Source organism: Capsaspora owczarzaki (genome assembly GCF_000151315.2).
Source record: "Capsaspora owczarzaki ATCC 30864 unplaced genomic scaffold supercont2.7, whole genome shotgun sequence".
In the NCBI taxonomy this organism is placed as follows: Eukaryota; class Filasterea; order Ministeriida; family Capsasporidae; genus Capsaspora; species Capsaspora owczarzaki.
This window is the reverse complement of record NW_011887298.1, coordinates 410,460-437,944: the sequence shown is the minus strand read 5'-3', so window position 1 is coordinate 437,944 and position 27,485 is coordinate 410,460. Positions and strand designations below refer to the sequence as shown.

The 27,485-nt window shown below is 55.7% G+C and overlaps 4 protein-coding genes across 4 annotated transcripts; 1 reads left to right on the top strand and 3 right to left on the bottom strand.

The window, feature by feature from the left end:
• Positions 1 to 398: 398 nt before the first annotated feature.
• CAOG_04632 (thrombospondin) lies at positions 399 to 8,251 on the bottom strand (the record flags this gene model as incomplete). Its single annotated transcript, XM_004347329.2, has 2 exons — positions 8,067 to 8,251; positions 399 to 7,057 (listed from the first exon to the last, which is right to left on the bottom strand). The coding sequence occupies exons 1-2, from the start codon at positions 8,173 to 8,175 to the stop codon at positions 399 to 401; spliced, it is 6,768 nt and encodes a 2,255-aa protein (XP_004347379.1). The 5' UTR covers positions 8,176 to 8,251.
• Positions 8,252 to 8,837: 586 nt separating this feature from the next.
• Positions 8,838 to 12,094, bottom strand: CAOG_04631 (sodium/hydrogen exchanger 8). Its single transcript, XM_004347328.2, has 8 exons — positions 11,579 to 12,094; positions 11,303 to 11,433; positions 11,057 to 11,193; positions 10,790 to 10,933; positions 10,245 to 10,680; positions 10,032 to 10,143; positions 9,685 to 9,926; positions 8,838 to 9,586 (listed from the first exon to the last, which is right to left on the bottom strand). Exons 1-8 carry the CDS (start codon positions 12,024 to 12,026, stop codon positions 8,993 to 8,995), a joined length of 2,244 nt encoding a protein of 747 aa, XP_004347378.1. The 5' UTR covers positions 12,027 to 12,094; the 3' UTR covers positions 8,838 to 8,992.
• A 224-nt stretch (positions 12,095 to 12,318) lies between these two features.
• CAOG_04630 (WDFY3 protein) lies at positions 12,319 to 26,063 on the top strand. Its single transcript, XM_004347327.2, has 14 exons — positions 12,319 to 12,697; positions 13,140 to 13,206; positions 13,320 to 13,402; positions 13,548 to 13,648; positions 13,760 to 18,808; positions 18,961 to 24,021; positions 24,097 to 24,164; positions 24,240 to 24,419; positions 24,527 to 24,769; positions 24,891 to 25,013; positions 25,117 to 25,176; positions 25,272 to 25,402; positions 25,511 to 25,581; positions 25,676 to 26,063. Exons 1-14 carry the CDS (start codon positions 12,324 to 12,326, stop codon positions 25,897 to 25,899), a joined length of 11,835 nt encoding a protein of 3,944 aa, XP_004347377.1. The 5' UTR covers positions 12,319 to 12,323; the 3' UTR covers positions 25,900 to 26,063.
• Positions 26,043 to 27,466, bottom strand: CAOG_04629 (50S ribosomal protein L15). The gene is made up of 4 exons (XM_004347326.2): positions 27,341 to 27,466; positions 26,963 to 27,117; positions 26,587 to 26,740; positions 26,043 to 26,411 (listed from the first exon to the last, which is right to left on the bottom strand). The coding sequence occupies exons 1-4, from the start codon at positions 27,452 to 27,454 to the stop codon at positions 26,127 to 26,129; spliced, it is 708 nt and encodes a 235-aa protein (XP_004347376.2). The 5' UTR covers positions 27,455 to 27,466; the 3' UTR covers positions 26,043 to 26,126.
• Between the last annotated feature and the right edge of the window lie 19 nt (positions 27,467 to 27,485).

Below are 27,485 nucleotides of genomic sequence, written 5' to 3'. Positions count from 1 at the left end.
ATGGGTGGAAGGGAATGGGTGAAACGATGAAAGCTAAACCTAAATGTTTGAAGGATTCTTGCAAAAACAGAACAAAGTAGAAGCTGATTCATTCATGATACAAATAACAAAACAAGGCAGACGCGTTGACAAAAGAGACCAGCGCAGCTGTGTCCCTTGAACGTCGCAGCGGAACGAAGAACAGCTCACTTTTTTCTCCTGACACGGATTACGTCAACGTAATCGTGTGAGATGAATGAGTGGAGAAAACGAAACACGGTGAACACACGAAGAGAGGATAAAATGATAGCTTGGAGAGAAAGCTGTGGATAGAATGAAGCAAGAGAGAAAGAAAGAAAACATGCAAGCGGAAAAAAAGAACGATGGAAAACTAGACAAAAGTAGAAGGACCCCAAATGTTAAAGCTCGGATTGGGAAGCCGACGGCTTGGATGGTTTGCCAGGTGGAGGAGCGGGCTTCCCAGCGGGTGGCGCGGGCTTTCCAGCGGGTGGCGTGGGCTTGTCAACAGGGAGAGGCTTTCCTGGCGGAGGAGTTGGCTTGCCGGCCGGCGGAGTCGGCTTGGATGCAATCGGGGCTGGTTTGGGCGCAATGGGACTGGGCTTTGCAGCAATCGGAGCGGGCTTCGATGGCGCGGCGGAAGCAGGCGCAAGGGGAGCGGGTTTCGATGGCGCGGCGGAAGCAGGCGCGAGGGGAGCGGGTTTCGAAGGTGGGGACGTGGGTGAGTCCAGCAGTGAGTCGGACGAGCCCAATCTGTTGTAGTTGGATCCGAGCTTCGGAGGCAACGTGGACGGCTTGGCAGGGGGAGTGGGCTTGGGCGAGGGAGTGTCATTGTTGGTGTGGGAGAAGACCGGATTGGCAGTCTCGGAAACAGTCGGACGAGGAAGCTTGGCGGGCTTGGGCGCCTTGGCAGGCGAGGACGAAGCCGCTTCCGCTGCCTTCGCGGCAGCTACAGACAAGGTGCCAGTGGGAATGGCGGTCGTGTCATTCGCGTCCATTCGAACGAGATAGTTGCCAGGGCACACACCATGCTTCTTGGTGCGGTTGTTCTTGCCCAGCATCCAGCCATCATCCGATTGCGAAGTAACGTGAATAACGTCGCCAATGGCCAGTTCAAGCTCATCCGATTGATGGGGCTGGTACGCATACTGAGCACGGAACAGGGCGCCGACCTCAGGCTGCTCAACCGCGTTGTCAGCTGCACCGGCTGCGGCAGCATTGGACGCTGCGCTCCGGCGACCAAACGTCATTTGACCGAGGCGACCAGGCTTCTTGGCCGGAGCAGGGGCTGCCGCTGCTGGTGCTGAAAGGAGAGGATTGGCAGTCACGGCCATGGTGGCCAGTGATTGATGCTTGTTGGCGCGAGCATTGGTGATCAAGGCCGGTGTCTGTGTGTCCAAAGAGCCGGCAGTCTTGTCACGACCGAGCGAGTCGTTGGAATCGACACTGTTCCGACGAGCCATCTTCTTGACGTGGTTGTAGTTGGCATTGCGACGATGGCGACGCACCAACACAATAACAATGATCAAAACAACAAGCAAGCCGATGAGCACGCCGACAATCACCGGAACGATGGATGAGCCGCCATCCGAGCCGCTGGCTGGTGCAGGAGAACCGCGATCCGACGTCGAGCTCAAGCCAGAGAAGTAGCGGTTGTACAGCTCGGCAACCTCTTCTGCAGAGAGCGCCGCATTCCACACGGACAGCTCGTCCATGGCGCCAGAGTAGCAGTTTGTCTCGGCATCAAAGCAAGCGACTTCCCAGTTGCCAGGCGCAATCGACGTGGTCGGGATGGTTGCGCCGGTGCGCGCGGCCACCTGCGTGCCGTTCAGGTAAACGGTCAGCGCGCCATCGGCGTTCAGCGTCACCGCAATGTGGCTCCACGACGTCGTCGGAATGCTGCTGGACAGAGTGGCGGCCAGAGTTGTCGATCCGACGTTGACAAACGGCGTCACACGGCCGCCGTTCGTGCGGAAGCTCACAAAGAAATTGGTGGTGCCGGCATTGGGTGCACGGATGAACGCGGTGCCCGAGGCCATGGCAGAGGGCTGAATGAAGGCAGACAGGGTCACCTCGTACAGGCGCGGCCCGGATGTCAAGGCCATGCTGGCACTACCACCAAATTCGGCTGCATTTCCACGAATCGCAGGGACAGTCGTGGACGTGTCGCGACGAGTCAAAGCGGACGACCAGGAGAAAACGTTGCCCTGAGAGTCGGTAAACGAGGGACCAGAGCCATCAAAGGAAAAGAGCGCAACCATATACTTGGTCGGCAGCGCGCACACAAACGAATTGCACGAGCGATACTCGGACGTCGAAGTCAAGCCGAGAGCAGCGCAAGTCTGGCCGCTGCCGACCGCCGCGCTGCAGGTGCGAGTGCGGAACTGAGCTCCGGTGCCACAGTTGCGCGAGCATGTGCTCCACGACGACCAAGCAGAGCACGAACAGTCGCGGTTGGCCGGGGTGGGGCAAGAACCACTGTTGCATGTGACTTGACGGGTTGTCTTCAGGCCCATGGCAGCACAGGTCAGGCCGCCAGCCGAGGCTTCGGTACAGGTGCGAGTGTAGGTCTGCTTGCCGCCACCGCACGTGGCAGAGCAAGCGGTCGGTCCAGTCCACGCGCCACACGAGCAATCAACTGGACAAGCCTGAGTGTTGCACGCCTGTTGACGAACCGTGCTGGTCAGGCCGAGCTGGGCGCACGTGCGACCTCCATCCCGAGCTTCCGTGCAGGTGCGGTAGCTCTTTTGAACGCCAGAGCCGCAGGACACCGAGCAAGGGGCAAACACAGACCAAGCAGTGCAGGAGCAATCGATGGCGGGTGGGCAAACGTGCGTGTTGCAATTTCGCGACGAGGCGGGCTTTGTGCCGCTGCAAAGCGAGTCGGCAACAACAGTGTTGCCGCTGGCAGTATTGACGCACTGCACGGTTTGGGTCTGAGTACCGGTTCCGCAAGAGGCAGAGCAAGCACCAAAGCCAGACTGCTGCCACGAGTAGCTGGGGCAAGCGCCAGTGTTGCAGGATTGAGAGGTCGCCGGCTTTGTGCCGGTGCACAAGCTATCGGCCACGACTGCATTTCCAGCAGCAGTGTTCACGCACTGCACGGTTTGAGATTGCGTTCCTCCGCCGCAGGGTTGCGTGCAGCCACCAAATCCAGACTGCTGCCACGAGTACGAGGGGCACACGCCGTTATTACAAGCCTGAGAAGTGCTGGGCTTGGTGCCAGTGCAGAGGGAATCTGACACGACAGCGTTGGCGGCAGCAGTGTTGACGCATTGAACGGTTTGGGTCTGTGTGCCGGCTCCGCAAGATGGTGAGCAGGCTCCAAAACCAGACTGCTGCCAAGCATACGTTGGGCAAGCTCCATTGTTGCATGACTGCGAGCTAGCGGGTTGGGTTCCAGAGCAATACGTGTCTGCAACCGTCGCTCCATTGCCGCCGTTTGTGCGACACTCGACCGTGCGCGTTTGGGTGCCAGTGCCGCTGCAAGTCACAGAGCAAACACCGAACGTGCCTGCATACCAGCCGCAAACAGTCGAGGAGCACGATTGAGAAGCGCTTGGCTTGGTGCCAGTGCAGAGAGAATCAGACACGATCGCGTCGCCAGCGGCAGTGTTGACGCATTGGACGGTCTGAGTCTGCGTGCCAGAGCCGCAGGGCACCGAGCAAGCGCCAAATCCAGATTGTTTCCAAGCGTAGACGGGGCAGGCGCCATTGTTGCAAGACTGTGAAGTAGCAGGCTGAGTGCCAGTGCAATACGTGGACGAAGCGGCAACGCCGTTGCCAGCGTTCGTTCGGCATTCGACAGTGCGGGTTTGGGTGCCAGCGCCACAAGAAGGAGAGCATGCACCGAACGAACCAGTAAACCAGCCACACGCAGTCGACGAGCAGGATTGAGAGGTACTTGGCTTGGTGCCAGTGCACAGGGAATCGGCAACAACAGCGTTGCTAGCAGCGGTGTTGACGCATTGAACAGTTTGAGTTTGCGTTCCCGAGCCGCAGGGCACAGAGCAAGCGCCGAATCCAGATTGTTGCCAAACGTAGCTACCGCATGCACCGTTGTTGCAAGATTGCGAAGCGGCTGGCTGGGTATCAGTGCAGTACGTGGACGAAGCGGCAACGCCGTTGCCAGCGTTCGTTCGGCATTCGACAGTGCGGGTTTGGGTGCCAGCGCCACAAGAAGGAGAGCATGCACCGAACGAACCAGTAAACCAGCCACACGCAGTCGACGAGCAGGATTGAGATGTGCTCGGCTTGGTGCCAGTGCACAGGGAATCGGCCACAACAGCGTTGCTAGCAGCGGTGTTGACGCACTGAACGGTTTGAGTTTGTGTTCCAGAGCCGCAGGGCACAGAGCAAGCGCCGAATCCAGATTGCTGCCAAGAGTAGACAGGGCAGGCGCCATTGTTGCACGATTGTGAAGTAGCAGGCTGAGTGCCAGTGCAATACGTGGACGAAGCGGCAACACCGTTGCCAGCGTTCGTTCGGCACTCGACAGTGCGCGTCTGTGTGCCAACGCCACAAGAAGGAGAGCATGCACCGAACGAGCCAGTAAACCAGCCACACGCAGTCGAAGAACACGATTGAGAGGTACTTGGCTTGGTGCCGGTGCACAGGGAATCGGCAACAACAGCGTTGCTAGCAGCGGTGTTGACGCATTGAACGGTCTGAGTTTGCGTTCCAGAGCCGCAGGGCACAGAGCACGCGCCGAATCCAGATTGCTGCCAAGCGTAAGCAGGGCAGGCGCCATTGTTGCAAGATTGCGAAGTAGCAGGTTGAGTGCCAGTGCAATAAGTCGATGAGGCAGCCACACCGTTGCCTGCATTGGTTCGGCACTCGACAGTGCGAGTTTGAGTGCCAGCGCCGCAAGACGGGGAGCATGCGCCAAACGAGCCAGTGTACCAACCGCACGCAGTCGACGAGCACGATTGAGATGTGCTCGGCTTGGTGCCGGTGCAGAAGGAGTCAGCCACAACGGCGTTGCCGGAAGCAGTATTCACGCACTGAACCGTCTGCGTCTGCGTGCCAGAGCCGCAGGGCACAGAGCACGCGCCGAATCCAGACTGTTGCCAAGCATACGAGCCACATGCACCGTTGTTGCAGGACTGTGAGGTGGCTGGCTTTGTACCGGTGCAGAGAGAATCGGAAACGGTTGTGCTCGCACCATTGACACAAGTGACGGTGCGGGTCTGGGTGCCAGCGCCGCACGACGGGGAGCATGCAGACCAAGAACCAGTGTTCCAAGTGTAGATGGTGGCAGCCAGACAGGCGACGCTGCTGCCAGACGTCTGGCAAGTGCTGTAAGGGCTCCTTGAGCACACCGTGCCGAGCGGCAAAAACAGTGTCGTAACGATGCCACCAATCGAAGAAGCAGGGGTGCAAGAGGACGAGGAGCTGTACTTGCAATTCAACGCGCACTGATTACTGGTGGTGACGGGTGACGTCGGGCACATCTTCACGTTGCTGTACGATTCGCAACCACCGGCGAGGTTGACGCAGCGGCCGTTCATGCACTGGCCTTTCGAACTCATGCAAAGCGTGTTTGGCATCACAAACATGCAGGATGTGCAACAGGGGCCACCAGAGCATTCATAGCTCGGGTTGGCAAATTTGCAGTTGGAGCAGCACGCAGACGTGTCGTCGCAATCTTCGCCCGGCTCGATATTGCCGTTGCCGCAGATGGCTTGGTAGTTGCTCCAGCAAGATGGCACCGTGTAGGTACCGGCATAGTTGGCAGCCCTGCTGGCGGTCATGTGCGAACAAACCTCGGCCTTGTTGTTGGGGTGGAACTGGTACTCGCCCAGGTACGTGCCATCGCCATAGTCCATGAGACCACCGACGTCAAAAGTGTGCTGGGCGTTAAAGTTGTGTCCCATCTCGTGAGCCACAGTAATCCAGGTCTGCGAGGACGTCGAAGAAACGCCGCCATACCGGCGGTTGCACAGGCAGCCCACTGTGGCCAAGCCCACGGTTCCGGGAGACGGGTAGCAGTACGTCAGCAAGTGATACAGACCGTTGGTCTCGGTTGCCGGCTTGGCTTGGCGCCAAGTTTGAAACGAAGTGAGTGCTTGGTTGATGGTCAGGCCGCAGCTCTGGGATCCCGGGGTGGATGGGATTTGGTTCCACGTGTCCGAGTTTGTTGTCGTACGAATGTCGAGGGTAGACGTCCGAATCACCACGTTCAGTTGTGCCTTGTAGAGCATGTTCGTCGAGGACATGATTTCGACAACGCTGTACTGGACATTCGTGGTGCTGGATCCCATGAATTGGTAGTAGCCCGCATCGATGGCATACCCGACGTTGATGGCCTGCGTAGTCGTAACGGATGCTGGGAGGCAGTTGGTCCACTGGGCGACGCGGCGCTGGTTGCCAGAGGGCAAGCGAATGCTCTTGGCCAGGGGAATGGGCGAGCGGGACTTGGCACCATCAGCGCGGCGAGCATTGTCCTCGTCTTTCAACACGGCATCGCTCAACGTCTCCTGGACATCGTCCACACCATGGAACAAAATCAAGCCAGTTGCCATCGTCGCATCCTGGAGCGCGCGGCGTTGCGTCTGCGACTCGACGTCGGGGAGATGACGGATGGCCGGCTCGATGGTGTAGTGGCCCGCCGGATCAAAAACAACCATCTGGAACGAGTCGGGCTCGTCGTGGAGGACGACAGACACGAGGTGTCCGGTGAGGGTTTGTCCGTGATACGCCCGCAAAACGGGTCGATGCTGCTCAATGACCTGGACACCATTGACCGTTGAGGTTGTGAAGACTCGCGCCGTGTCGGCGAAAAAGCCGTAGACAAGCTCTGCTTGAACGGTTTCCGCAGAGCCGTCAGCCGCGGTGAATGAGACTTCAATGTGATCGGGGAATGGGCGTTCCGGGTTCCAGTGCTCCAGTTCGTCTGCGTCCTGAACGGTGGTTTGGCGCCGGCGCAAAGAAGTATGTTGAGGCTCCACCGCGTCCCAGACCTGGCGGCGATGGTCGGCCTCCAAGTTGGCATCGTTGGCGCGCACGGAGGCCCTTGTCACGGCGTAAATCTTGCTCAGCTGCGGTGTCGAGAAATAATCTGTCGCAAATTTCCAAAATGGTTACAAAAACAACCAAGTCAGCCAAGATCAACAATAGAAAAACAACATCAACAATAAAAAAAAACAACGTCATAATAAACAACAACAAATTCCAATAAAGGGAAAAGTATTCGGCATTCGTGCCGATGAGAAGGTGTGAGTCAACTTGGCGCGAAATTTTGCCGCTCTTTTTCATTTTTGCATGTTTTTGTTTGTTTTAGTTTGTTTGTTGTTGGTTGTTGTTTGATCTCGACTTTTTTTCACTGTCCTCCAAAGCGAACGCAATGCCTCGTATGAGAGAATTGTCGTGGTGGCTGAAGACGGCATTTCACACGGCAAACAAAAGCCGCTGAACTTGTGATGCTGCTGCGAAACTCAATTTGGCAACTTGAACATCACACGAAAAACACGAATGTCACGGAACGGCAAAAAGGCGATGCACTCGCCAGCCGCGCACTCGACAATGGAGCAGCTGAGTAAAAAGGAAAATCGAGAGCCGAAGCGCAAGAAGGAAGGAAGGGGAAAGGCGCCAGGCATCAATGGAAGAACGAGGAGCGAGCAAGTCGGAGACGGACATCGGGAAATAGGCTTGACAACCACAAAAACCAGCTTGCGATGGCTGTGGCGACGCGAGCGCTGCGACCACTCGATGCCAAAACATGAATGCATAAAACAACGGTGCCACGAAAGGGGAGAAAGATGTGGACGGGGAAGCGGAAAGGGGCGGGTGAGGGGGGATGGCAAACGCGGGTGGCCCAGAGCAACCAACCACAAAATCGTTGAAGTTCTTTTAAAACGAGTTTTATTGCCCAGCTCGTCAATGGGGCCCACGAAAGCCGCCGCAGAGAGCAGGGGAGGACTGGGTGTCGCTTCGATTTGAGAGGGGGGGAGAGAGAGCGAGAGAGAGAGATGGGTGTCGTTGGTGTCTGGTGTCGGGTGCAAAAGGAGACCGCGGCGGTGATTTGGGTCACCACAAAAAAAAAAAAAAATTGATGGAACCAGAATTACCAGTTGAAGTTGTGCGCGAGGCGGCGGCCTGCAGCACAGCGAGCGACGAGCCCACCGCCAGCAGCACCAGCGCAGCTGTCATGCGCGTCGTTGACTTGCGAACGAGCATCGCAGGGGAAGAAGAAGAAGAAGAAGATCGAGAAGAAATCAATTAAAAAAAAAATAGAGAAAAAAAAAAACAGAGAAAAAAAAAAAGAATAATGATCTATTTCTGTTTTGGGATGGAAAATCAAGATCACGAAACCTTCAACTTTCAAAGTGCAACTACGTCTGAGGAAGCAAACGAGCGACGCACCAAGAGACAAAGATAAGCGCACCACAGCGGGGATCAACAGAGTCGACATTGAGCTGGCAGCATCGGTGGGCAGGACCACGAGGAACAAGCTACTTCTTGCGTTCATCTCATTGTGGTTTCGCATTAGGAAGGTCGGTTTTTAGGTTGGCAGAGTTTTTTTTTTTTTTTTTTTGCTTTTTTTTTTCAATTGTTTGGTTTGCAGTTTCTCACTTTATCGCCTTCGTTCGCTTCACCAGAACTCTCACACAAAATCAAGCACACTGGTAACGGAGCTGTCCCGTTCGATCCCCTGGACAGACGTGCGAGGATCAACGATGAAAAGAGCTGATTTTCACTTTAGGAAAGTAAGTTTTTTTTTTATTGATATTTTTTTATTTTCCTTTTTTTTTTTTGGCAATTTCCGTCACTTTTCGTTCAACTTCACGTTGCGCGCGGTTTTGTGCTGGGCTTGGCCGCGTTTGAGGGTTTGACAGGTGTGAATCAGCAGTGTGATTTATTGCTTGGTACAAAAAATAAGTTAGCATGCAGAAGGAAACCCACAGGATTTTGTGTTCAAAAAATTCCCTCAGAGGACAATAAAAGCGATCGAACGAGAGAAAGCAAGATAAGAAAACCATTCTCGTGATGCTGATCATGACCGCGCCGTGGTCAGATCATTCTCAAATTCGAATGGCAAAGCACTACTACTGCCTTCTTCGCGTTCGGTAGTAAAATCACGCTCGGACAGTCCACTGAAGGCCCCGCCATCATTGTCAACAACCAGCCTGCGCTTCCCTTTCGAATCCGAGGCCTTGGACAGGTTGTTGTTGTTGTTGTTGGAAGGGCCGCGACGTACGATTCCTCGTCGGAACGCTGGTGTCGACTTTGCAGGCACGCCTCGTCGGCGACCGCGGTTGAGGAGCGCGTCACTGTCACCATTGTTGCCATGCACGTCGAAGAGAATGTCGTCGTCATTGTCCTCCTCTTGCTCCTCGCCGACAGGTGCCAGCTCGGCAGTAAGCGGAGACGTCGCGCGACTAATCTCCAGATCAGAATCGGTTGCTGAGACTTGGGTGTAGCGCTTGCCCGTGATGGTCTCAAGCTCGAAATGTGCGGCGTCAATCTCCGACAAGGTCAGCGTTCTACGGAAGAAGGGTGTCAGGTATTTCGTGTCCAACCTCTCAATAAAGCTCTGAGCCTGCGTTGTGGTCGATCCTTCCATGTCTCTGGCGTCAACGGTGGCATCCTGTCATCATTGAACATGAGGTGCGGAACACACACACACAGAAAACCACCCCAAACTGCACCAGAAACCCCCGAGCAAGGCCCAGACATCATTCGTACCATTTCTTGGGTTTTGGAAATAACCACTCGCCGAGGATTGGCAGAATCTGACGCGCGCGGGCCATGGTCGCTGCGGCGACCGCCAATCAGCTTGATGAGCGGCAGGGTGGTGCCGCCGAGACAGACAATAGTGAACAAAACAATGACCAAAGTCGTCGCAATCAAGGCGCTGCGGGATTCGTGCGAAAACACAGTCAACGGAAGATGGATGGAGAGCGCAAAGGCTATTGCACCGCGCAGACCTATTGAGGGGGGTGGTGGTGGTGGCAAAAAGTAGTGGTTGAGAAACAAGCGCATCTGCAGAACGGCCACTCGCTCGTTCGATCAGTCCTTGACGGCACACATACCGCTAAACCACATGATAAACTGGAACTTTGGGGTGATTTTGACACTTCGGAAGCGGTTGACAAGAGCGGAGAGCGGGAAGATGTTGGCAGCGCGTCCGATAAAGCACAAGACCTGCAACAAGGCAGCACCATGGAGCCGACCGGTCAGAAAACAACCCACGCATCGAGTCCAACAAAGAGAAAACAGCAACAAAAAACACCCAAAAAACTCACAATGCTCCACACAAGAAGCGATGGTGAAAAGATCAAGTCGGCAAAGCTGAACAGAGCAAGACCAAGGTAGGCAAACACCGAGGTCTCAGCCAGGAACGCAGTCGTGCGAAAGACTTGCTGCGTCGTCATCTGGGTGATGGGCGACAAGTTAAAGTGCGTGTAGTGCGCCATGACAATGCCGCAAAACAGAATGGCCATGATGCCAGACATGCTGATAAACTCGGCGAGAAAGTAGGGAGCGTAGGCAAAGATGACCACGATCGCAAACTCCAGCGAAGGCTTGGTGCGCAACGCGACAAACTTGAGCAACAGAGCGCTGACCAGACCAAACAGCACGCCAATCAAGGCCGACCCCACGCCGACCAGGCAAAACTTGCCCAGTGCCGTAAGGGTGACGGCAACGGTGATTTCCTCGGTAGCAAACTGAATAATGGTGCTTTAGAGGTAAACACACACACACAAGCAAATCGACACAGACAAGCAAAAGCAAATGAGCGTCGAAAACGCGCTGCTGGCAAAACCATCACATGTCGCTTCCACCCTACTTGGTGAGTACGATCGAAACAGCATCGTTTAGCACGCTCTCGCCAAAGACCAGCATATTCAACGTCGGATCCACATCCAACGCGTTGAAGATGGCAATTGTGGCGACCGGATCGACGGCAGAGATGAGAGACCCAAAGGCAAAGCTGTCGCGGGGCATGGACCCGAAAGAGAGCAAAAAAACCACGACGGAAGGAGGGGTGAGTACCATGATTGCGAGTGCCCCGAGCTCATCGAGGTGGAGGGAGGGGGGGGGGGGGTTTGTTTACCTCTCAACGGCAGAGAGCGGATAGCTCACTCCCGCAACGCCCAAGCCAAACACGCCAGCTCCGATGCAGAGTGCGGAAAAGATGGTTCCAAACACTGCAAACACTAGGATCGATCCGATATTGTGGAAAAAGTTGCCCTGAAACCAAGTCCCAAAAGGAAAACCGAAAGGGCCAACCCACAACGATCAATGCTTCACAGCCACTTTCTTGTCAACAAAACAACACAAGTAACAAATGCAAACAAACCTTGTGCAGCGAGTAACCCGACTCGAGAATGATGGGAGGCAGCAGAATGAGGAAAAACCCGGTTGGATCAATCCGCTCTGCGTTCGTCCAGTAGTCTCCACTCAATCGGGTGATGATGCCGAGAATTCCACCTACAATGCAAATCGTAAAGCCCAAAAAACGAACGACAGCGATCAAGGTCATACGGGTTTACATACGGGGTGAGCACAATTTTGAGTGATGGGTCAGGCAGAATCTCCATTCGCGCCAGGGCAAAATTTTGCTGTCTGAGCTCACCGATGAACATGACAGCGAGAGACTCTGGGATGTAGTGGAACTTTGTCCGGATGAGGAGGTAGACGAGCAGCGTGCACAGAACGAGCACGAGCAGAATGAAAAAGATGGTCCTGCTGACCGAGAGCTCGTCGCCGTTGCCGCCGCCGTCTGCGTTGGGCTCGTCGGGACTGCCTGTTGGCGAGGGCGTGGGCGTGTGTGTTGCCGATGGCAGGACGGTTGTCGTCGTCGTCGTCGTTGTCGGTGATGGTGATGATGATGCAGCGAGCGTCTCACGGCCGACCACCACTGTGCCGTCCTCCTGCGCCTCCACGACTGCGAGCGCGCCGCAGAGAGACAGAGCTGCGACGAGTGCAATGGCGATGGTGATGGCCACAGAAGCAGCAGTCGTTGCGCGCCATTGTGGTGGCGACTGCCGTGCTCGTGCGCGTCGTCGTGTTTGGGGCTTCATACAGCTGCCCCCTCGGAAACCTTTCTTCGTTTCCCAACTCGTGAAACAGAGGAGAATGAGAAAAAATGAAAAGTGACCAACGCCGAAATACTGCAGTGGTCGAAAACACAGTCACTGCAGCTCAATCCAGCAATTTCCAAAGTGTTTCTTGCATTGAAGCCCACACACAACCAAAGCCCACACACTCGCTTGAGTTGTTTTGCGTGGACTTTTTATAAATCGTCTTTTTGAATTACTGTTTGCTTTTTTTGTTTTGTCTGAGTTTTTCTGATCGGATTAGTGACTGGCTCATTGTTGATGAGTTTCCTCAAAGCGTTCGCAGACAAGGTTGCGCGTGCAGCGACCAACACTGGTCCGCCAACGCCAGGCAGTGGCAGCAGCAGCAGCAGCAGCAGTGGCAGTGGCAGTGGTGCTCCAAGCCAGCCCCAGCTTCAGTCTGGCGCAGGGGCAGGAGCAGCAGCAGGAGCAGGAGCAGCAGCAACAACAGCGGCCGACCAGCGAGCGACAACGGCTGGAGCATCCCAGTCCGCCTCTGCGCCCCAGCTCGCCGCAGCGTCTTCTGCGGGATCTGCATCTGGATCGGCGTCGACCGCGCAGGTCCCAGCAGGGCGCCCTTCGCTGACGGCCGCTGGCGTCGCCGTCCCCGACGTTCCTGCAGCCGCGCTTCTGAAGTGAGTCTTCGCGCCGAGCCTGCTGCTCTCGATTCGTCAAGTGGTTTGTCTCTGTGCCATGATATCGAGTCGAGGGAGCAAGGGGGTTGTCTGCGGGGTCCGGGAGTTGGGCGGCAATGGTGATTCAATGATAGAGGTAGAAGCAGGCTTTGAAACTGGGCCTCTCGCTCATCATCATCATCATCCATCATCCATCATCATTCACCCCCAGAGTAGTGCATTTGCCATTCATCATCTGTATCGCAATCCTTAATGGGACAAAATGCGAGTCCAACATTGCGCGAAATCAGCTTCTGAGGACTATGAACAAAAAACCTATCAAACCTCAATGCATGCATCACTGTCGCTCCCATCAACGGGACCACTACATGGAGTTGATTTTTTTTGTCGGAATTTTTTGATTTTGACTCTGATATTTGGTTGATCGTGTGCTTGGTGACAGAGATCCATTGCAAGTCCAGAACTTTAAAAAGGCGTACGCACAATTCCGACGCTTCAAGACAACTGAGGTAAGCTGTGATGCATCCAGATTGGATGATGCTGAAAGTTGCATCAGATTGGCATGACTAACACGTTGGAAACATTGTGGGTGTGCGTGTGTGCGTCTATGGCGTGGCTTCAGGAACAAGAGGTTTGGCTCGACTCGATCTTGCCGTTGGTGCTACGTTTCTTCACAGGCGTCTCTCCCGATCATGTTGGCGAAGTGTAAGGCGTTGAACTCCAGCCAAGAGCCCACAATCTCGTCCCCCTTTTGAGTGTCGATGTATTGGCTCACACGACTGTTTCGACTGTTTCTCTCTCGCTCTGTTTCCGTTTTTTTTTTTTTTCGATTTTGTTTTCTTTCGCCCAGTCTCGGAGACGTGCGCACTCTCGTGAGTCTCACGGCCAGCCGCGTCGTCAAGATTATCAAGGAGATTTTAGCAACTCAATCGCGCGTGGGCGCCAGTGCAGGTAACGCGCAGAGTCCCCGATTCACTCCACTTCTTCCCGCTCTCCCTCAATCCGAACTTGCTTTCACATGTCTCCAACCCTTCCCCCCCCCACACACACTCCGTCCTCCAGCCATTCTCCAGGCATTCGTCCAGCAACCCGATGGCTCCGCCTCGAGAGGAAACGTGGCGTTGCGCGCGTTGGATATTTTTGCTTCCAACAAGTCGTCCAACATGCTCGACACAATGATCTCGACATCGGCTCTGGCATCAACGCTGGCGAAAGCACTGAGTGTGATGATTGAGCTTCCTCCTATGCCGGATGGCGCTGCGAAGATCGCGAATGGGTGTGCCAGTGAAATTTCGAGTCTCCTCGTCAAGTTGTGCAAGTTCGCCACCACCGTCGACGAGCTGGTCAAAACGGACAGCTTGGTGTTACTTTTGCGTTCGCTTTTCGTCAGGTGCCCCCCGGCAAACCTCCGCTGGCGGAAGGCATGCGTCGATGTGCTTGTGAGCAGCTGCTCGCGGCCACACCTTGGCAACACCATGATTGAATACTTGCGTGATCGGGACTGCGTTGCTGGTGCTCTCAAGTGCATTGTGGCATCGCGCGAGCAGCAGCAACAACAGCAACAACAGCAACATCAGCAGCAGCAGCAGCCTCCACAATCACCCTTATCAGCTCCGGCCTCGCCCTTGTCCCATCCGGCTCAACTCGCCCATCCAGCATTTAGTACGACCTCGCTTTCTATGAGCGACTATGCCGACATCCTGCGGGTCGTGTCTCACATGCTGTTTGAGTCATGCCAAATCAGCCGGAAACTTCTCGACCAGTTCGCCTCACAGCAAGGTCATTCTTTGATTCACGAGCTGATCAGCGCGTTTGACAGTGTGTTGACTGCTGCGCTTCCAGAAAAGTCGATTCAGAGACAACTCATGACCGCACACGGGCACTCGCCTGATTCACGAGACGATACGGCCCAACCAGAACTCACTTTGCCACCGGCACTCAACCCGCTCTTCTTGTCTGGCACGCCGACAGCCCTTGATATCGCGGCAGCTGGACGCTGTATTGATGCGCTCGGTGATTTGGTGTTTGCTGGACCGATGCGAATCTCCCCTTCGCTTGGTGCATCCGCCGCGCACCACAACAAGTCTTTCCGGCTTCCTTCCGCTCAAGACGAGCGCAGCACTGTGCGTGACATGCGCGCTTTTGAGATGCTGATGGCCCTCTTCTCAACAGCGACTTTCCAACCCGTTGGTGGTCACCTCCTCACCGCCATCTACCGCGTCTTGTCGGCCGACTTGGTCAACTACTTTATCGTCGAGGCGCACCACCCGGTCGTCATCATGCTCCAGCGATCGCCAGTGCTCGACGTCGAGTCCATCGAGCGCATTTTTAGCATCCTCGACTATGTCGTGTTTAGTCTGGGGTTTGTGCCATTCCGTGAGCTGCAGGAACTCGGGTATCTGATTGAAAAACTCGGATCGCATCCTTTGTCTGGGCGCATCCTCCAGATGGTGCACAAGTTCCTCTTGTTTGACGACAAGTTCAAGCGCATCTTTTGTGAGGCAGAGCTCATTGACAAGCTCATCGTTCTGGTCCAGGACAACCTGAAACTGCACAAGCTCCAACTTGGCTCCCAGCAGGGCATGACGCTCGAGCTCCTGCCGCCCCAAACGTCGACTCTCGATGTGGCTTTGTCGGTGCAAGTCCCTCCTTCTCCTCTTCCTCCTCCTCCTCCTTCACTCACGGCCGCCGCCCTGGCCGAGACGAGTGCCGACATGAGCGGCTTCCTTCGCCACATTGCGAGCGTGCTGCGGCTGATGCTGACCAACAAGGACAATGTTGTCGTCTTCAGAAAGCTTGGTGGCACGGCTGCCCTTCACGAAATGCTCACCTTGGATGACTTGCGCTCACACGCACTGCGTCTGATTGTCAAACTCATCGAGGAGGATAGCACACAGGGTCACGGCGATTTGCGCCATATTCTGGAACTCTTCCAGAACGCCCCGATGGACCGAATCGACCTCAAACTCGACCTTCTTGGTGCGCTCATTGAAGTCATGCTGTCGAGCAGTCTCGCTCAGACCACCTTCCGCGAAGTTGGCGGTTTTCTTTCAATGATGTCGGTGCTATTAGCGCTCGACTCTGCTTCTCGCAACAGCGCCGCCACCAGCCGCACTCCTACTACAGCATCCCCCGATCCCGCATCTGCCTTGGCAGTCGAGGCCGCGCCCGATGCATCGCCACAGGAAGTCACAGAGATTGCGACAATCAGTGGCCAGACTGTGCTTCGCCGTCCTGGTCTTCCCGCGCCGCTGCTCCTGTTGCTTCGCACCGTCCTTCAGACGCTCACTGCGGCCATGCGCAACCATCTGTATAACAAGGCTTGCTTCCGAACGCAAGTCGGGTTTGACTCGTTGCACGACACGTTGCTCATGCTCCGGCTGCTGTCGTCCGAGAGCGCCGTCGATCTGTTTGAGATGCTCTTTGATTTCGCCACGGACGAAATCCCTCTCCGAGAGCCATCGATTGACGCCCAACAAGCTCGCAAACAGAGGGCAACCTCCACGTCTGCTGCAATTCTCTTGCAGCACGGACCCGGCTCTGCGCTGAATGTCTCGGCCGCTCCCGAGGTTGTTCCGACATCCCCAGCCGCGTTGACTCCTACAACAACGACAGCGGCAGAGGCTGCCCAAGCTCCAGCAGCAGCAGCAGCAGCAGCAGCAGCAGCAGCAGCAGCGGCCGAGCCATGCTCTGCTCCCTTCATTGCGCAACAACTTCAGGCCCTGCCAGCCCTCGCTCATCGCACCATTTTCAACCCCGAAGCTGTCGTCCTCGTTGTGCGACTCTTGGGCGCGTCGCCCGATGCGCTCCGATCTGAAATGCTGGCCCGCCTCGCCGACTTGTTTGCCGGGGACCGCAATCGAGAGATTGTGGCCGAGGCCGGCATTTTGCAAGAGTTTATGGCCGTGTATGGCGAACAGCTGCAGGACGATGCCGACCCGCTGCATTCGGCCGTGACGCGACTGTTTGTAGGCATCGGCTCCAAACGATTGTCAAACGAAGAGTTGCGCCATTTTTTGAATTTGTGCCTCACCGGTCGAGCCAAGGCTGCTGCACTTCTTGCGCAGTACCCGCTCGATGGCTCCGCTGGCAACGCGGTCCCGACAGTCAACAACACTGCGTCAGCCTCCGTCATTGTCACCTCGTCCATCACGGGGAGCACCGTGCAGACAGTGACGGACGCGGCACGAAACACCCAAATCATTTCTGCGTCCCAACTCGCCGCCCTCGAATCGATGGCTGCGGCAACCCCGCCATCCGCCTTCACGGAGTTTGACATGACGACAGATGGACATGCTTGCTTGATGACCAGTCACTTTGCGGAGCGGTCGTGGCCGCCGTCGAACGGCTTCACCTATGCCGCTTGGGTTTGCGTCGATGACTTTGGTGACGCCGACAACCACCCCGTGCGCCTGTTCTCCATCATGTATGGCGCCAACTGCGTCGCATCAGCATACATTAGCTCGGTGGACAAACTCCTGTACTTGCAAATCTCCGGGACGGTAGTCCGATTCGATGCCTACCCTTTTCTTCCAGTCGGCGTGTGGCATCACGTCGCCGTTGTGCTTCAGCGCCATCGCTTGAAAGGCACGACTGCGTTGATTTATGTGGACGGCAATCAGGTTGGCACGTCAAAGATTTCCTATCTTCCAAGCGTTCCGTCGTCGTCGTCTAGTGCCTCGTCCGCGGCTGCTGGCAATGGCGGCACTGCGACTGGCGAATCGGTTGTGACGGCGTGCTTTGGTACCCTGCATGCAGACCGCTTGCGGTCGTCCCAGCGCTGGAAGCTGGGCCAAACGTACATGTTTGACGACGGTCTGCCTCACGCCACCTTGGCAGTCATGTTCTTGCTGGGACCTGCCTATGTGGGCAACTTCCAAGGCAATCTGCGGTCGTTCCACACGCACGACATGATTGTCCTTGGTCCTGTCAATCCTTCGTCATTCCATTTGCAATCTGGGTCTTCGGGTGCTGCAACAGCAGCAGCAACAGCAGCAACAGTAGCAGCGCCAGGCCTTCCCCACCAACAATCGTCGTTGCAATCTCAAGGCAGCATGGCCGAGTATGTCGTCATGTCGCCGTCGGCGTTGCTTTCCCCAAGTGCTGCGAATGGCAACCCTTCGTTCTCGTTCGAGTCTCAGACGCCACTCGTGACCCTGAGCCTCACAAACTCTCTTGTGGCGGCGCGAGGAGCGATTGATCGGGAGCGAATTGTAGGCGTCGAAGCCGAGGAAGCTGCGACGGGAGCGAGCATTAACGCCAGCGCGTCGGGTGTCTCGACGAACGCATCGGGTGCTGGTTCGGGTGCACCCACGAGCGGAGCCGGCTCGGGCACTGGCAGCAGCGCTGGCGAACACGACTACTCGGAGCGCGCAGTGCACGCGGCGGGCTTGGCCGAGGCAGCTGCGAATGGCCTCGACTTTAACATTGCTCACGTCTCGACTCCTCTGGTCTCAAGCGAGCGAATTTTGCTCGCCATCAACCCGCGCAACACGGCCAGTTTGTCTGGCGACGAAAAGTACTACTATTACCAGCACGCACAGCACTTGCCGCACCTCCGAGAAACATGCGAAACGGACGCGAATGCACCCCTGCCGGTTTTGTTGAATGCGGCCAAGCTCGGTACTGTGCAGCCGTTTGTTGTCTTCCTCTCCGGTCGTGCTCGCGCTTTCGGCCCAGTAGGGGTCGCCAATGTGCTGCGACAAATTGGTGGCATCTCTGTCGTTCTTCGTCTGATTGAGAGTTCGTCCACCACCGACATGCTCTGCCATGCTCTCGGCCTCTTGATTGCATCGCTGCGACACAATCCCGCCAATACATCCGACATGGACGCGACGGATGGCTACCGCGTTCTTGCCATGATGCTCAAGGCCAAGACGAGCCTCATCAACAAGGACGTGCTCCAGCTCTTGTTCATGCTGGTCGGCAAGCTGCAAGATCGCAATACCTCCATTATTGCCAACACGGCTGCTTGTTTCCATCTCATTCTCGACTTTGATCTGTGGCGCGGCACCGGTCTGCAAGTTCAAAAGCAGCTGTTCCAGTACTTGTATGACCTTGTGCGTCATAGCCGGAATCGGGCGCATAATTTGATGCGGCTTCGAACTATTTGTAAGAGATTGTTGCAACGACTCGTGATGCGACAGGATTAGGGGGCAGGGGTTTGAGGGTGGACTGGTTGTTCCTTTTTTTTGCTTTTTTTTTTTTTGCATGGGCTGTGCACTGAACACCTTTGGTTGTTGTTGAATTGATGCTGCCCACAGCTGCCGTGCGGAAAATGCTCGAGCTACTCCGAGACGATACTCTGCCCAAGGATATCGTTCGTGAAGTGGTGGATGTGCTTGCCGCTGTGATGGAGTTTGAGCTGGTGGAGTCGGATCTTGCCAATTTTGGCGACTTCCTCGTCACCACGCTCAACCCGGACAGCGATCAAGGAGATTCGTCCGTCCTCGCATTAGCCTTGTCGGCGCTTCCAGTGCACACCACAAGTACTGGTGTCACGTACCGCAAACGAAATCACACTGCCAACTTCCTGCTGGTGGATGTCGATTACACAACCCCGAGCGTAGCCCCCACAAGCGACGCGAGTGGAGCTGGAGCTGCAGCTGCAGCTGCTTCTACCGCTGCCACCGCCGCTGGGACCACGGCGGCGGGAAGCTCTGCTCCAAGCATCAACAGTGCAGCCATCGGAGCCGTGTCGCGCAAGATTTTCATTCGCAATCTGCTGCTCAACGTGCTACTCAACCTGCTGGGGGAGGCTCGAGCGCGAGAGACATATGCTCGCGTGCTTGGTGCCAACTGGATGATGATGTTCGTCTCCAAGACCCTACACTCCAGCACTGTTGTCGTAGCGCTTCGTATCGTCGCCACCGTGTTGTTGGACCGTCACGGGCCCATCTTGACGCGCTTCCGCTCCAACATCCACGGCTTTGAGCTGCTTTCGGATGTTCTTCCTTGGCATGCCTCGTACGACCAAATCTACTACTTGTTGATCGCCCTGCTCTTGGGCAGAAGCGTCACGGACATTCCGTTTGGCGCCACGTTCAACTTTACCACGTTGTTCAACCTGTTCCCGCTTCGTACGGGCGATCCTTTGCCTCTGTTCTGTCCCGAAGCGGCGACCGTCCTGCTCGTGTTGGCCAAGGCGCTCTACGGTTATCATACTCGAACTGTTCTGGTGGACGCCCTATCTCTGCAGCAGCAGCAGCAGCAGCAGCAGCAAGCACCCCCTTCTGTGGATGCCGAGGCTGCTACCGACTCGGCTGCCGCGCGCTCTGCCTCAGCTTCCCCGTTGCCGACCGTGGGTAAACCTGCCTTGGATCCTGTTGACGAATGGGCTTCGACGTTCTCAGACACCATCTTCCGCTTTTTCGGTGTGCTCTTTGCCCGATCGGCTGCCTTCTCGGAATGGTGCCAACGATCCGAAATGATCAAGGATGTGATTGATGTCCTCTTCCCGGCATTGGACAATCCGATTGTTCGGTCGAGCTACCTGCGGCCTGCTGCACTCTCCACCATGCCGTCCGCTTCGACCGCGGCAGCGCTCTTGTCCCCAGGACTGGCCACTCCGGGAGCCACTCTTCCTCGTCGTACGTCGTCCGTATCGGGCGAGTCGCCCAGTACCCCGCGGATTCGCACCCGCGCGACTGTTTGGAACAAGGCTGCCGAGCCCAATGCCTCGTCCTCGGATGATTCGCCGGTCGCCGCCGCCCGCAGTGTGAGCCCCGCGAACGGTCTGATGAGCCCACAATCCACGGTCGATCAGTCCTGGGAACCAGTGGATGCGACCTCTGTGGATGCGGATGCCGCCGCAGCCGAGTTGTTGATGCAACAAAACACCCTGGCGGGCGTGGATATTGTCCAGCATGCCATGGGCGCGCATCCCTCGGCGCCGCACGTGTTTACGCTCTTGCGAGCAATCGCCTTTGACGCTCTCTCGCAAACAGCTCGCGGAATGGCAACCGTCGAGTTGGTGATTGAGGCATGTCCTCCGACGTCGCCTGTGCGCTTTTCCACCTACCAGACGCTGTTGCTCAACGGCCTGATGAGGAACATTCTGGATCAAACTGTCCTTCGCCAAGCCTTGACGACCAATGTCAAAATGCTCGGCAGTCTGGCGTTGTTTGCAGACTTTGTCCTGAACAAGAAGCAACAGCAAACGCTCAACAGCCCGCTGACCTACGTGTACATGTTCTCTCTGCGAGTGTTGCACATGGTGCTGTTTGATCGCGCCATTGCTGGCTTGCACTCGATCAATGCCACTCACGTGGACGATTTGTTTGCCACGTTGGACCGTGCCACGCTGCTCTTGCTGCAAAACTCGGTCACAAACGTTGCGGCACCGAGCGTGAGCATGAGCGTGTCTGCAGCTGGGAAAGAGGGTGAGCAGTCCGCAGATGCTCCTCCAGTCTCTGCTGCGGCCGTGTCCCCCAGCGCGAGCCCGGCCGGCCAGCCAGCATCCCTCACTGTGGATATCCTCGAACGCATCCTTCACGACCAGCAAGTGGTCCTTCACGAGCGCAATTCGAGTCCCCTGTTTGTTGTGCCGCTTCTGCACCTCCTCATCCGCTATTCGCGCGAGCTCAACGCCCCGCTCAACAAGCTCGCCCTGAGCGTGTGGAAGCTCCTGCGAAACCAAAGCGCATGTATTGAGGAGGTGGTGCGCAGCAAGTCGGGCCGCCCCACCAACATTATCGAGCTCTACAACATTCGGCTCGACGAGCAGCTCGAGTCCAATCTTCGCACCATCCAGCAAATTTCAGCGTTAGAGTACGGCATTCTCCCGTCGACTGCGCCACCGTGCACAGTGCTCAGTGACGAGGAAGTGATTCTTGAAGAGGCCTCAGGCCGTGCATTCCGGAGCTTTGAGGCGGCTGAAACCAAGCTTGTCCTTGATTTTGGCCAGGCGCGCATGAGAACCAGAACCGCGCTGCTGCAGCGCTTTTACAAACTCATCCATGCGCATGAGGCGCATGTGCGCGAGTTTGCCGAAAAGGCCAGCAAGCTGACGGATGAAGTGCATCAGAACGACCTGATTTATGGAATCAAGTTGCGGCAGAATGCCCGAGACGTTCGCCAGTACATTCTTGATCGCTGGGCGGGCTTGAATGCCGACTTGTTCCGCGAGCGAGGCCTTTGGGGTTCGTCCGCCCCTCTGTCGCTCGACAAGTGGTTGCTGGACTCGACCGAAGGACCCAACCGCATGTGCAAGCGTCTGCAGCGCAACCACGAGTTTTTCCGCCACTACCCGCATTTGATTCTTGCCCGAGAAGATGCTGCCACTGGTGTGCTCGAAGAAGATCGCCGACTCCCCAAGCCTGACCGTGTTGCTGTCAGCGCCGACTCGGAGGACTTTTACCGGACTGTCATCCAGCCGCTGCAGACTGGCTCGCTTCCCTCGGACGATGATAAAATCCTGGCCGAGCGTGCTGCTGAGCAGTCCGCGGCGGAAGCTGATGCGTCTCAGCTGGCCGCGCGCAATTCTGCCGCTTCACGAGTGTCTAGCAATGTTTTTGCTGCCGGTGGAGAAGAAGATCTGGGGGCGCACGTTGTGGACAGCGAGCCGTCAAGCCTGCCCTCCACTCCGACGACAGCACGGACGACCACGCCTGCGGCCACGACGTCGCCAACCCCTGCCGATGGTGGTGGTGCTGCTGCTGCTGGTGGTGCTGCTGCCGGTAGTGGTGGTGCTGGCTTGGACGCGCCCTTGGGCGAGCGGGATTTGTGGTTCCACCTGGACGACGATTTCAACATTGATGACGATCGTCACATTAGTCAGCTGCTTGAACCGGGCGATAAAATTCAATGGCGCTTCAACTGTGCTCGTGTCAATGGCCTTGATCCGATCGAGGGAATCCTGCTGTTCTGCACGTCCAACGTGTACCTGATCGACGGCTTCTTTATTGCCGACTCGGGCGATGTGTTTGAGATTTCCGCCGCGCCACACCTGCACAAGCCACTCTTGCCCAGCTTGGCGTCCAAGAAGTCTGACACCGACAACGCGCGCCAACTGTCCGTGTCGCAAATGGTCGTCGGCGATAATGCGCCGCAGCACCATCCTTTCATTCGCTGGCCGCACTCCAGCATCAAGGAGGTCCACAAGCGACGCTATCTCTTGCAGGAACTGGCGCTCGAGCTTTTCTCGACCGATGGCCAAAACTACCTGGTTGCCTTCCGAAAGGGAGAGCGCGACAAGATTTACTCGCGCTTGTCGTCCCTTGCTCAGGTGCACGGTCCTCCCGGCGCGGAGCTTTTCTTTGACCAGCAAGCCATTCTGAGCTCGATCTCGACATCCAATTCTGCGTCGGTTTCCAAGGCGTCGGCGACATCCATGCTGACTGGCACTCTGCAATCGTTCATGAGCGGCATGACTGGCGATCGCACCTCGGCCTCCGTCACGCAACGCTGGGAACGGGGAGAAATGAGCAACTTCCAGTACCTCATGTACCTCAACACGGTTGCCGGTCGCTCTTACAACGATTTGACGCAGTATCCCGTCTTCCCGTGGATTTTGCGCGAGTACGACACGGAGACGTTGGATTTGAACGACCCTGCAGTCTTCCGTGACCTCTCCAAGCCGATGGGCGCCCAGACACCAGCGCGAGCGGGCGAGTTCCAGCAGCGTCTGCTGACTTGGGACGATCCGTCTGGCGAAACCCCTGCCTTCCACTTTGGCACGCACTACTCGTCGGCAATGATTGTTGCATCGTATCTCATTCGCATGGAGCCCTTCACGCAGCACTTTTTGCAGCTTCAAGGCGGCCATTTTGATCACCCCGATCGGCTGTTCCACTCTGTGAAGGACGCCTGGCTCTCCGCATCCGAGACCAGCATGGCCGATGTGCGCGAGCTCATTCCAGAGTTCTTCTACCTGCCCGAGTTCTTGCAGAATCAAAATCGGTTTGTGCTTGGCACAAAGAACAATGGCGCCGAGGTCAACCACGTTGTCCTACCTCGCTGGGCGAAAGGCGATGCGCACGAGTTTATCCGGCTTCATCGCGAGGCGCTCGAGAGTGACTATGTCTCGAACAACCTGCACCATTGGATTGATCTTGTGTTTGGCTACAAGCAGCAAGGCGAGGCCGCCGCTGAAGCCATCAACGTCTTCCATCACCTCTCCTACGAAGGGGCGGTGGACATTGACAAGATTGACGACCCCGTCCAGCGAAAGGCGACCATCGGCATCATCAACAACTTTGGCCAGACCCCGAGGCAACTCTTCCGAAAGGCTCATCCCAAGCGCTCGGCAGCGCTGGGAATCAACAAGGCGTGCACTGTCTTCACCCATCCCGACAATCTTCAGATGACCTCGGATCCCGTGAAAGGTAGGTGCAGTGGTTGTGGGTCTTCTGGTGTTTTCGGCGCAAATCCCTTTTGATGTTCAACTTTTTTTTTTGTAGAAATTCGCGAGCCCATTGGAGAGGTATTGTCCGTTGATGACAAGTGCGTGGTTATTGGCGCGAATAAGGTAAAGAACAAGACCAAGCATGCTATTCAACTTTGTGAATGAAAAACGCCGATACTCAAGCTTCCACGTTGACAGGCTTTCGTTCCTCCAAATCTGGCCAAGTACGCCTTCTGGGGCAACCCAGACATTTCGTTGCGCTTTGCCTCGACAGATACTGGCAAGATTTCGTCCGTGCACGAGCTGATGCACGCTGGCCAAATCACGACGCTCGCGTTTATTGATTCTGTTCAAATGGTCACCGGAGGCACTGATACCGTGAGTTCCAGGGGTTTTCTGTCGTTTCTGATGTCTGTTTCTGTCCCGGCCATGGTCTCACTTTGTTTTCCCTCTTCTTTTCTTCTTCTTTTATCTCTCTTCGTCAGGTCGTCGCGGTCTGGAGCATGATCAAATTGCCAAACAAGTCCATCGGGATGCGTCTCGAGAAGCGATTGTTTGGACATCGAGCGCCAATCACGTGCGTTGCTGTTTCTCGGGCGTACAATGTGATTGTGACTGGTGCAAAGGACAAGAGCTGCATTGTCTGGGACCTCAACCGGCGCGAATACGTCCGTCAGTTGTTGGGCCATCCGCACCAGGTCGTCTGTTTGACCGTCAATCAACAATCGGTAAGCGAGAGGGTTGACACCAGAAAAAGGACCAGAAAAAAATGGGGGGGGGGCGGGGGTGCGAGTGCTCGCTTCGGTCAAGCTGATTTTTTTGCCTCATTTTTGGCTCTTGCGTTGAAAGGGTGACATTATTACTTGCGCCGGCACCTTCCTCTACTATTGGAGCATCAACGGCCGGCTCCTGGCACGCCAGGACACGTCTCGCAATACGGGCATCACTATCAGCAGTGTTGCCATGACAGAGGTGCGTCTCAGTGCCGATCGTGGCGCAACATTGGTGTGGGCGAGAAGAGAAAATCTCACTTTGGTGTATGCTTGTCATGTCTGTTGTTGTTTCCACTTTTCAGGGTGCCGAATGGCACAACCAGAATTGCATCATCACTGGTCACACGGACGGCTCCATCAAGGTAATGGTTATGATCGCGCTGTTTGTTTTTTCAAAACACAAAACGATCATCGAGAGGTGTTGCTTACCCTTGCGACGCTGTTGCCATATCGTCAGCTTTGGAGCTGCACGTTTGCGGCGTCCTCAGACTCGACTGGGCGCTACGAACTTGTGCTGCGCGCCTCGTTCACTCTACCCGAGCTCGAGCCTGAAACCAGCGTCACTGTGACATCCATTGGAATCTCTCGGTGCGTTGAATAACAGTGTTATTACGTTGCGTGTAACAGCGATTCTCGTGTAACAGCGATTCCGAGACCTCACTTTCGATTTTTTGGATGCTGCATTGTCCAATCTAGGGATCAATCGAAGGTCTATGTCGGAGATAGTGCAGGCAGGCTGTACTCGTTGGCACTGCCTGGAAGCTCTGGTAATTCAAAAAACACAGCTTTTCGCAACCAGTCTTGACAAGGTGCCGATGGCCGACACTCACACGCTTTTTGCTTCATTGCTCATCATGACAGATGCGATGACGGATCATTGGGTTCGCGACGACATGGCAAGCAACTGCAACCACTGTTCAGTCAAGTTTTCCATCACCGAGCGTCGGCACCATTGCCGTAACTGCGGCCAAATCTTTTGTGCCAAGTGCAGCAAAAACTCGCTCGTCCTGCCCCGGCTGAAGATTTTCCAGCCAGTCCGAGTGTGCGAACCATGCTTCACCGCGCTTGCCGATCAGCGAACGTGAGCGAGTGAGAGTGCTGCTGCCTTTTTTGATATTTGTGTTTAGATGGGTGTGTTTGAAGTTCTTTTGGTTTTTTAAAAAATTCTATGGATGTGTGTCGTTATTCACAAAGTTGTGCACAGCCACCAATGGCTGTCAAAAAAAAATGTAACTCGTTTAATTTCGACATGATTCATTCATTGCAACTTCTATGTTTGATGGTTTTTGTATTTGCTCCATAGACAACAAAATCATGCTTTTGCAATGGAACGGCGAGCCTGCGCCAGCTGCAGGGCAGGTGCATATTGCCCACGATGTTGCGCGTTCTTGTAGTATTGAATGTGCTTATTCTTGACGGGGAAGCCGGATGGCGGTGGGGTCGGCTCGAATCGCTCGGGATGCACCAGCCCCCGCAATCCGCGTTGGTTGTAAAACACGGTCGTCACTTTTCCACCTGCCCGCTCGATGCTGGCAACAGCAGCCTCGGACGCGCGCGTGACGGCGATCTCGATTGGCGAACGGAGTGACGCGGCACCCTGCATCAAGAAGGAAAGAAGGGATGAGAAATGATGTGTGTCCGGGTAGAGCAGAAAAAAGAGGCACAATGACAGCAAGGAAACAATACGCTGCCTGCGAAAGGCCAATGCGCGGTGGAGGGGGAGAGGGGAAATTGCAATTGACAACAACAAATTCGAAAATGGAACGACTCACCGTTGCAAGCAGCTTGACGCCGTTTTGAAAATCCTTCACCAACCCGACATCATGCAGAGTCTTGATTGTGATGGGCTCGGATGGCTTGATAAATCCCGTTTGGATGAGCTTTGAAATCTGGTGGATGTTGACTTCAGCGAGCACTGGCGATTGTCTGTCGCAAAACAACAGGTATGTCGGACATGGAGTTTGAGCCTGTGTGAGTTTTCTGTGCTACTCGATCGCTCATCGTTTGTCCCTTGACTGTCTCCATCGTCGTCGAAGGGTTGAGCAGCATACAGCTCATAGGCCAATGAGGCACTTGTTGGACCTTTCCGCAGCAATCAAACCCACCCACCCCACTCGCCTGCGCCTCCGTCTTGAAGCTTTGCTTTACTTTGTCATGCCGAACTTTGGCACCTTGCGATAGAATGGCATGGCGCCGCCTTCAAAGCCTGGGCGCGAGTGGCCTTCCTTCTTGTTCTGGCCAGCATCGCCCGTGCCGCCGTTCTTGCCAAAGCCAGAGCCAGGACCGCGACCGATGCGCTTCCTCTGTTTTGTGTGTGTGCAGGCAGAGAACAGCGGTTTGGTTGCATGTGTGTGGGGGTTACAAGAAGCCAGAGCAAGTGAGTGAACAGAGCGAGCAAGAGAGAGATCTCGCCGTTCGTTCCATGCGGCAATGCACATCACAGCAGCACATCCCCGCTCTCCATCTCCGCCTTCAGCGTCAGCTTCAGAGTCAGTCAAGTGGAGCAAATGCGCAAAGACAACCGACCTCCTTGTTGGTGCCTGCGATCGGCTTGAGCGAGGTCAGCGTGATGCGAGGCAGCGAAGCCAATGATTTGGCTGAAAGCGGTTTGCGGCCGAGATTCACAACGACAGACGACATTGAACAACAAAAAAAGCAAGACTGAATGGCT